The sequence below is a fragment of the Lotus japonicus genome, chromosome 1, assembly GCF_012489685.1.
Source record: "Lotus japonicus ecotype B-129 chromosome 1, LjGifu_v1.2".
Classification (NCBI taxonomy): domain Eukaryota; kingdom Viridiplantae; phylum Streptophyta; class Magnoliopsida; order Fabales; family Fabaceae; genus Lotus; species Lotus japonicus.
The window spans coordinates 45,254,403-45,265,537 of NC_080041.1; the positions used below are offsets into that span (position 1 = coordinate 45,254,403).

At 35.6% G+C, this 11,135-nt stretch overlaps 1 protein-coding gene across 1 annotated transcript; it reads left to right on the top strand.

The window, feature by feature from the left end:
* Positions 1-806: 806 nt before the first annotated feature.
* Positions 807-4,687, top strand: LOC130730865 (enolase 1, chloroplastic). The gene is made up of 7 exons (XM_057583032.1): positions 807-1,442; positions 2,388-2,695; positions 3,024-3,178; positions 3,263-3,580; positions 3,810-3,956; positions 4,069-4,119; positions 4,259-4,687. Exons 1-7 carry the CDS (start codon positions 1,048-1,050, stop codon positions 4,322-4,324), a joined length of 1,440 nt encoding a protein of 479 aa, XP_057439015.1. The 5' UTR covers positions 807-1,047; the 3' UTR covers positions 4,325-4,687.
* Positions 4,688-11,135: the final 6,448 nt, after the last annotated feature.

Below are 11,135 nucleotides of genomic sequence, written 5' to 3' on the forward strand. Positions count from 1 at the left end.
CTCCTCTTCTCTTTTTTTGTCTGCAACTCAACTCCACCAAAACCCACCTCACTGCAACCTCACCGCCACCGAAACCCAACTCAACGACACCAAAACCATCTCACAACCATCGAAACCCACCTCATCGCCTCCAAACACCCACCACCGCAACCAAAACCCACCTCACCGCCACTAACCCACAACAAAACAACCCTCACCGCCACCAAAAGCCCCCAAATCGATTGACCACCACCCAAATCGGAGCCACCAGATCAGAGGAAATGAAGCCCCTTCTCGCACATGCAAAGCAATAGAAGTCTCCAGATCATCTCTCTTTCAACCAGATCGGACATGCAAGGCTCTTAAGATGGAATTTTTTTAATTTTTCTATGTAAATATCAATATGCAGTGTAAAAGTTTGATTTTTCATTAACAAGTTTGATTTTTTATGTAAAGTTTGGATTTTTGTAATCAAATTTTGATTTTGGTTATGTTCTTGTTTTTGTTTATGCAATCTGTCCCTCTTCCTTCTTCTACCGTTTCTTCCCTCTGAAAGTAGTTGATGAAGCATGTAGGAGAAAATAATATATTTTTAATGTAAGAGCCCATAAAGCAGGGGCTTTTGCACAAGAGCCTCTGCACTGTAGCTAAGAGCCTGAAGGCCAACTCTAGCGCAGGCAAAAAATAAGAGCCGGCTCTTAAAACCTCCAGCTGGGCTAAGAGCCGAGCATTGGAGATGCTATAAGTATTGAGTATTGATTTTTTTATAAAAAAATTTGTTAACAATTTGTTCATTTGAATTCTAAAGAAAGTCAACTAAGTGCAATTTTAACACAAGTACAAAGAAAGGGAAGACAATGGCAAGCAAGCATGCATAGCAAACTACCACCTACCCTAACACACACCACTACTAACCTTCCCTCGGTGTCCCCAACAACCTCCAAAAGTTTCATCGCCCCTTGGCGGAGTTTTCCATTTACACACACAATATTAATTAATATTAATATAAAAACACACTCTCCCTCCCACTTCACAATCTCTCAACTCAACTAAACTTTGCAGCGAACAATGGCGTTAAGTTTGACTCACCAACCCGCCACAAAAACCGTGCTCCAAACACCCTCCTCCTTCATCACCTCTCGCCCTCTGCCACCGCCTCAATGCCTCCCTTCCCGGAACCCGCAGCGGCGATCACTCGCCGTGTGTGCCTCCTCCGCCGCCGCCGTGAAGTCGGTCAAGGCGAGGCAGATCGTGGACAGCAGGGGGAATCCGACGGTTGAGGTGGATCTGGTGACCGACCAGCTTTTCCGATCGGCGGTTCCCAGTGGTGCCTCCACCGGGATTTACGAGGCGCTTGAGCTCAGAGATGGGGACAAGAGTGTCTATGGCGGGAAAGGAGTTCTTCAGGCCGTTCGGAATATCAATGAGGTCTTGGCCCCCAAACTTGTTGGTGTCGACGTTAGGTAAAGTTGATTCTTCTGGATTCTATGACTCTGTTTTGGACTCTATTAGTGCTGTTTGTTAATGTGTTTGTTTGTTGAGTATTGTGGTTAGAAGGTAAAACTTTGAATTTTGGGTTGAATGAGTGTTGGGTAGACTGGTTGAAATTACAAGAAGATTATGCTCTAGGATCCATGGTTTTACTTTTACACTGCAGTTGAGGTTGTGTCATGGTCCTTAAAATTGCAAAAATGCTTTGTTCACACCACACACACCTCCACGGCTCCACCTTTAGAGAGAGAAAGGAATAAAAGAGAGAGAAGTGAGGGATATGGTTAATGATGTGATGGAAAAAAAGGAGAGATAGGAAGAGAGAGAGTGTGAATATATCAGAACTCTTAAAATTTGTGGACATATGTTGTTGATGCTCCCTCAAGTGCGGTCGCGACGTGGTTGCTGGAAGCTTGGAACTAAAAACTTATTTATATTGTGGCTGTAATTGTGGTTGTGGACTGTAACTTAAAACCATGCTAGGATCAAAAGGGATGGTGACATCTATTGCAAGGCTAGCATTTCTTGAATGTTTGAAGGGAGCAGTTTGGAAGAGAAAGGAAGAGAAGAGAGGGATAATTTTGCATTTTTATTGAGAAAATGCAATATCACAATATCATAATATCTTATTTTAGGAAATTTTGAAATAAGGAGAATGTTCACTTGGTATAAAAAATAATATATGCTTGATCTTGACTGGCTATGATTCAAGAGTGATTTTTAGTAGTTGATCATATCTTGTATATCCTGACCATTTTGGGAAATTACAAGTGTCATTTTGTACCAGCATTTGATACTGATCTGTTAAAGGAAGAGAAACTGATTTTATATTTAGATGCACTTCAACAGAAGTATGGTGTTCTGTTTTTATCATTTTGTGCTGTGCAGCTGACATTTATGGCTTTGTGTTTAACAAGGAATCAAGCTGATGTGGATGCTATTATGCTGGAAATTGATGGAACTCCTAACAAGTCAAAACTAGGGGCTAATGCAATACTGGGAGTTTCACTGAGTGTATGTAGAGCTGGTGCAGGGGCAAAGGGAGTGCCATTGTACAAGCACATCCAGGAGATTTCAGGAACGAAGGAACTTGTAATGCCGGTTCCAGCTTTTAATGTTATAAATGGGGGAAGTCATGCTGGAAATAACCTGGCTATGCAAGAATTCATGATACTACCAGTTGGAGCAACTTCATTTGCTGAGGCTTTCCGCATGGGCAGTGAAGGTTAGAAACGTAATGCTTTATATGAATTGTTGCTCATCTTTTGACTGCAGTTTCGCATTTTGATGTTCAACTTGATTCCTTCCTTTCTGGTCAATCACTTTATCATTCTTGTCAGTACATTGATATGACATAATGTTGATTTTCACTCCGATACCAGATTCCTCAATCTATGATTATAGCATGGCATCTAAGTTGATATCTAAACTTAAACTCCATTTTTCCTGACTGCATATTATAGCATATGTTCTGTGGTTCTTTCACTCTCGTCACCAATTATTTATTATGGTGTGGTGACATTCAGTTAACTTTCTTATATGTGGTGATACAGTTTATCATGTATTAAAGGGCATAATCAAGGCAAAATATGGACAAGATGCATGTAATGTTGGAGACGAAGGAGGATTCGCCCCCAATGTTCAGGATAACAGGGAGGGGCTGGTTTTACTCATTGATGCCATTGAGAAGGCTGGTTATACTGGCAAGGTAGGCAGTGGTTTTGCTATTACATGTTGTTGCATAATTTGAATATCCACATGTACTGATCAGGGAATAAAAACTATGGTGCAGATTAAAATAGGTATGGATGTTGCAGCTTCAGAGTTTTACACTAAGGATAGGAAATATGATTTGAACTTCAAGAAACAGCCAAATGATGGAGCTCATGTTCACTCTGCTGAGAGTCTTGGTCAACTTTACCAAGACTTTGTGAAAGAATTTCCCATTGTATCAATTGAGGATCCGTTTGATCAAGATGATTGGGGATCATGGTCTTCTCTACTCTCTTCAGTTGATATTCAACTTGTGGGAGACGATTTGCTAGTTACGAATCCAAAGAGAATAGCTGAAGGGATCCAGAAGAAGGCTTGCAATGCTTTGCTTCTAAAGGTTAGCATTCATATACAACTTTTCCTTCTCATGTTTTGCTAAATTGCTAATATGTAATAGAATTTTTGTTTCATTCTTTGGTTGATATTTTAGTTTAATTAGCCCAGCATTTCCTCTTCACAGCTTGCTTTTAGATAAGCTTTTTTTTTTTTATGTACCAAAAAAAGATAAGCTTTTTTTATTTTCCATAATGCTTCATTTGTTTTATCCCTTATCCTTTTGATTGCAGGTTAACCAGATTGGCACAGTGACTGAGTCTATTCAGGCTGCACTTGACTCAAAGACTGCAGGTTGGGGTGTCATGGTTAGTCATCGGAGTGGCGAGACTGAGGATAACTTCATTGCTGATCTCTCTGTGGGCTTGGCTAGCGGACAGGTTCAATATCCTTGATACTCTTTTTTGCTGTTTAGTCTTTCTAACTACTGTAAGTTTTCTCGTGCCGTTATGTTGTCACTTTCATATTGATTATTGAAATTCTGTCCTCCAGATAAAGACTGGTGCTCCTTGCCGGAGTGAGCGGTTGGCAAAATATAATCAGGTAACTTGAATCATGTCTTAACCTCTTATTCTTTTTTGGTTCAAGGCTTTAGCTAGGCTTATGACATGAATATTACCAAATAAATCTGAAATCCTTGTGACTGACATAATGATCTGATACACATTTTCCTTCTTTTCAGCTTCTTCGGATTGAAGAGGAACTTGGAAGTGTACGATATGCTGGTGAAGCTTTCAGATCACCTTAGAGTGAATGACTTTTGATGTCAAACTTATTCCTGAGGTATATGTGCATCAAAATCTATCATCATTGGTTTTATCAAGAAAACAAACGGGACCTAGGAAAATCCAGAGTTGTGGTATAGCTGCTAGCCTTCTGAGTTTTTCAAAAGATCTTGATGAGTCAGTCTTAGAATGTGTTTTGATCTGAAATAATTTCTCGGGACAAGTAACTGATGCTTGAAGCCATTGTTGTAATGTGCGGAAGTAGTCAAATTAAATGTAACTTTATGCAGTGACTAAGCTGCGAAGGAGTAGTTTTCAGGAACAGATTTATTTGATGAGTTGGGCTTCCTGTTCCTGGTAATAAGATGGGAGAGGTTTAGACATTATTTTCGTAGTTCACTGTTTGTACTTCAAATTTCCAGTGAACAGCTAGCGCGCTTGTTAATTGTTACCGAGCAAAATGCACCTCGTTTTCAAAATTCACAACCACCTCGTTCTCCTTGGTCCTGCTACAAAAGAAAGTTTATATAGATTTTAGAGGATTTAAGGGGATGTTTGGTTTTTTTGTTACATAGGAAAGTAAAAAAAATGATCACTTGAAAATGAAAATGAAAATGAGCTGCCATCACTATTGTCATCGCCACCATCACTGCCACTGTCACCAACCCCACCACGGCCATTGCCGCCACCATCACCTTTGTAACCACCTTCACCGCCACCGCCGTTGCTACCACCTCCATCGCTGCTACACCCCAACCATGTTTTCTAAACTTGAAAATTAAAATTATATTTAGAAAAATAAAATGAAAAATGAATATAGAAAATATTTTCTAATACCAAACATGTTTAATTTTGGGTTTTCATTCTCATAATATTTGTTGGCTCTGTTTATTGTTGAATATCAATTTCTGAATTTTTTAATTCTTATAAGTTTTACTCATTTATAGCTAAATATCGGAAATGAGCCAAATAATCTTTATGTTCCATGAAGGATTGGTTTTTATGTTTAACACTAGTACTTTTTACCCGTGCGATGCACGGGGATGTTCATTTTTTGTTGTTGTGTGTTTTTCTTGTTTAAATATGTCTTTTTTAAATATATTTTGTTGATTAAAAGATATAAATTTATTTTAGACTATTTTCTTGAAAGTAATTTATCTTAGACTATGAATTCCTAAATATGTTTTTTCTTTTTACCAAATGTTTGTTTTTCTTTTTTTCGAGTTGTTATTTTTTTTTTTTATCTTTTGTACTTGTTGTTTTAAATGCTAGATTAATATTATTTTTATGTCTATTGAATAGTTTATCACGGGGAGTTGAAGTAACATGTATGTGCTAATAATATGTGTTTTTTTTTTTTTTGCAATTGACATTATTTCATTGAGAATAAATCTGAGTGTGTAATATTTCACATTCTTTTGTAAAAATATTTCCTTCATATGACATTGCGAGATACCTCTTTGTAAACTACATTTGAAGTACTATGAGAATTATTGTTGTCATCACCATCGCAAATGATGATTTTTAATCATTTACGATGAGTGACTCTAGAGAATGAAAACACCAATTTTGGAAAATATAACATCACCCTTTTTAAAGACTGTCATTGACTTTTGTTTATTGTCATGACAAAAGAGTGTGCGTGGGCAAACCTGAAGAGTTTATTGTGTTTAAAAACTTCGGTGTGTGTATATCATCTGGGCTCTCACTATTGTTGTCTAATAAACATGTGTTATCAACACTCAAATAAGTTTTCTCTTCTCCAGGCAACAATGACATCATGTATTCGTTCAAACTATCAAACCTTATTAGTAGGAGCTAAAATAGCACGATGTTGAATTTTTTTTTTGAGTCTTTGTAGTTTTGAAGGAAAGACAGATAAGTAGACTTGACAATAGAAGCCATTGGATCACCTGAATGTGAGGTCAAAAATTTCTAAGGGATGTCCATGATTGTTTCATCTTCTATATGCTTACATGCATTTCCATCTCCCATGCTTAAATAGTGTACATAGTTTATGAAATGGTTTATAAATCTGAGATGCCAAATGTTGATTTTCTAACAATGACTATATATAAAGTAAAAAAGACACATGGGTGGGCAGAAATAGAGAAGTTAAAAAGTCACTCTCATAATAGAGGTAGTGGCAAGTTAGTACTTGAAGAACATTTCTAAAATCATATTAAAAAATATTAATTTATTAACTTAAGTATCTTTATTATTCAATTGTAAGCTCCACTGTTAAAAAAAAACACTAAAATCCACTTTTGTATTCCATCACTTTGCTAACTCCCTTATGTTTTAATTTAATCAAATTATTTGCACATCAATACTTGTGCACAACCCTTGCGTATTAATTGACACCAGTTTTAATTTTTTTAATAGACTTAATGGTGTTACACAGTTTTTAGATAAAACAAAAATAAAGAGACACATGGGTAGGTAGAAATAGAGAAGTTAAAAAGTTACTCTCATAAGAAAGGTAGTGGCAAGTTAGTACTTGAAGAATATTTCTAAAAACATATTAAATATATTAATTTGTGTACCTTCATTATTCAATTGTAAGCTTCACTAACATCCCCTTAGGATAAATCCCCTTGAGATTTCATCACTTTGCTAACGCCCCTACGTTTTAATTTAATTAAATCATTTGCACATACATACTTGTGCACAACCCCTACGTATTAATTGACATCAGTTTCAATTTTTTTAATATACTTAATGGCGTTACGTAGCCTTTAGTTAAAACAAAACAAAGTGACACATGGATAAGCATAAATAGATAAGTTAAAAAGTTACTCTCATAAGAGAGGTAGTGGCAAGTTAGTACTTAAAGCATATGTCTAAAAACATTAAAAAATATTAATTTATATACGTTTATTATTCAATTGTAAGCTTCACTAAAATTCCCTTGAGATCCCATCACTTTGCTAACTCTCCTACGTTTCAATTTAATCAAATCCTTTGCACATTCATACTTATACACAACCCTTACGTATTAATTGATATCAGTTTCAATTTTTTTAATAGACTTAATGATGTTACATAGCATTTAGTAATTTTATTTGAAACAACACCGTTGAAGTTTTTTTTTAATGTCAAATAAAATTATTATTATGCTACTTAATTGAGTACATACACGTTGGAATCAAGAAACTAAACCTATCTATTGTAGGTCAATTCAATTATGTCATTACCATGATTTCTATATTTTGATTTGTCCTTTCAGTTTGTTCAACTCGGAATTTCATGAGAATCCTAATCTTTCATCCTTACATTGACATTTTTATAGCTTTTTTGATCAGTTAAGGTAGGTCAATCATACTAAGGCCATAAAAAATAAAGTGATTGTACTTAGAAGATATATAATCTGAATATTAAAATAGGTACCAAAAAACTACCCAAACAAAAGATCAATAGCAAATTTGTATTTAACAATTGGCTATCAATTTAAATTTTACTGTTCCATTTTTAATTATAATTTCAACTTTTAATTCTAATTTCAATAAGTTTAGCATGGTTCCTACGTATGTTGTTGTTATTTTGTAAGCAATCTATTAATTATTTCTCATCCCATAAAAAAAAGAAAAACATATGAACACCGAATGACTCATGAGTACTAATTATTCTACTAAGAAATTGTTTGGAAAATAATTTTGTTACTTAATAGTGGTATTGTTTTATGAAAATTTTACATAATAATACAGAGACTGAACCCTAAAATTCTATTGTACTCAGAAAGATGGCTTGACTCTCTTGATACCAAGGTAGTCAATGGAATAGTCAAATGAAGTTCCTGATGAAAATGGGAGTGATGATAATGGTGAACCACTTTCTATGTCAAAAATTTATATCCTGAATGGTATTGTTAGATCACTCAGAAACAACTCTAAGGTGATAACTCAAATCTAACCAAACATCCAACATGGAAGTCAAAGTCTACTTTCTACAGCTCTCTCTTTTGTTGCGACATCTTAATTGATTTAACAATACTGAACACACACCAAAACAATCAACAATTGTGACATCCTAAACAACACAGAAAATATCTAAAAGTAAACTTTGGACATTGATCACATTTTATTAAAAAAACACTACAGTCTGAAAGGTTGTTGAATGCTTGTAGAGGTTCATTGGCCATCGACATGGTTTCTTTGAATCGGTGAATTTTTGCTTCATGTCAAGCCCTTGGCATGGGAGATTCACACATTTGTGTTTTGTTCTGGTACAATGTTTTCTACAAATATTTACATTTAAAAGAATTTTTAGAGAATATATAAAAGCAATTTAGTTAAACAAATGCCAGCACAATATAACTCAAATAAAAGTTGTTTTACCATTAGAAATGTTAGATTTTTGAATCTTCACAAAAGTTTCTTAGCTTGATTGATTTGATTCTATGTTGGAATTATATATTATATGAAAAGGGTGGGTTTATGAATGTTAAACTTTAAAAAAAATTAGATAAGAAAAAAGAAAGAATTAAAAAATTGATATGTACGAAACTTACTTGTGTCGTTGGTCGAAGATCCATAGTTTGATGAATTATGTTTGTGAGATTTATTTTTCAGCCTCAATTTGAGGGCGATAAATAATGGTTTTTTTGCAAACCAAGTTATCTATTTTTGAGACTGAGGCATATGCAACAATGCTAAAGGGTGAGAAATCGTTTCAAAGATAAAGATGTTTGAGTGGGTAATTGTGTGTTGAGATGAAGACTTTTTTGTTATTTATATAGTAAGTAAATGGGAATGGAGTTGTAGACGTGGAATAGTTTTTTCTCTTGGATTTAATTATTTATTTTTGTGTCATAATTAGATACTTTGATGTAGGAATATAAACCAATTTTGAAGGTTACAAATTTTTTAACTTCTTCTAAATTAATCTCTTAATTTACATGTAACTTCTAAATTGTATTAAAGGTTCTAGGAATTTGAATGGTTTTTTTCTTCATTATTAGGCACTTTTTTTGGTAAATAATTATTAGGCACTTTGAAGTTGCTTGTGAATCAACGGCTGAGATTTAATCTAAGTGAAATAAAATGCATTTTTACTAAAATATCCATGCCCATCTTTCATAGTTTTTGGAATTAATTATTGAATGACATGTCTGCCCCCAAGGCTGCAAAAACTCTCCCTTTATGTATAGATAGATAGATAGGTAGATAGATAGATAGATAAGTAACTAAGGGTGTGATTGTAAGCTTTTGAAGAAGGAAAGAGAAAAACTTTGAGGGGAAGAAGTGAGAGGGGGGGGGGGTTCAAGTTCAAAAGTTTACAGAGCCCCCGATTCGGGGAAACTTCATAAAAGACCTATAGAAGGGACTTTGAGAAGTTTTGGAGGAATTTTCACAAATTCCCCAAACCCTTCCCTCCTACATAAAAAGAACTATCAAACAAGGGAGGGTTTCTTTTAAGCCTCTCCCTTCCATTTTCTTTCCTAGAAACTCAACTCCCAACACACCCTAACTCATTGGCACTTGCGAACTAAAAGTTGAATGGCGTAAAACCATTAGACTTAAATCAAGTCATGCTAAAAAATAAAATAAGGAAAATGCTAAATGGCACAAAGCCTCCTTCGTCGATTACGGACGACTCACGTGCTTGCTTATTCTAGTGAGTTCAAATCCACTTTCTTCACAATGTGGGACTTAAAGATTCAACATGTGGAGATCTACCCAACTCCATGACATCCACTTTCTTCCATGATTTCTTTATTTTTATTTTCATCCACTTTCTTCCATGATTTCTTTATTTTTATTTTCTTCTTCAGCTTAGCTTATGAACATCATCGTTTATCAATTTTGTTCTCCACGGTTTCATCTCAATTGGAATTTGCAAGTCCTTATCTTCTTAAAACCTCCATCCTATAGTGTACTGGCTTACAAAATTGTTAATGATGGCATCAATAACATGTTATGAGAAACCACCAATTCCAGATACTGCAGTGGTAAAAGGAAGGAAAAATGCAGAAAAGAAGAAGGGAGAGGAGAAAGAGATAGGGATCGCAGTGGAGTTTGATCTCACGGCGAAAGACGAGGTGGCACGTTCTGCACGACGGCGCAAGGACGGTGGGGCAATTATGAGACACAAAATAGCAAGCCAGGGCTGAAACGGCAGTGTCGGGTTGGGACGATGGAGGCATTCACAGTGCGGTTCGTCTGACGGCGGCTGGAGGGTGAACGGTGCTTCGTGGTTGTGCTATGGGTCATGGGCATTGGGAGACCTCAGTGCAGTGTAACCTCCACCAAGTTAAGCAACGGTGTATTGGTTACAGATGGTTTATGGATTTAAAAAATAACAATATTAATGCAATAGCTCAAGGTCGTGCCTCCTCGTGCGCTGGCACGTCGTGCCAAATAGCGGTACTCATAAAATAAATACAATAAGAACTAAACTATAAATGAAGAAATGGACCAGAAGGAAAATGCAGTGTGTAAGCCTCATGAACCTACCTACTGTCTTAAAAACGAGATGGACATTGAAAATTAAATAAAACTGAACATTAAAATGCAGTAAGCAAGTGAAGTAGATGAATCGGATTGTGTCTTTTATGAGACTGTATAAAGGAGAAAGAAGAAAGCTAATTGAGATGATAACTAACTCAGTAAACCAATTAACTAACACGGTAACCAATTATCGAACTACAATTAACCAGCTCAACCATATGCGTGAACCAAAATGAAAGACCTGATAAGGAGAATGAAGGTCAGTTATGTCATTGCATGAGTTGCATGTGTGTTAAATGAATGAAAAAGAAAGACTTGGGTTGAATTGAGATGAATGTGGGTTTGGGACACATGAATATTCAGGGTACATGCTAAGGGATAGGGA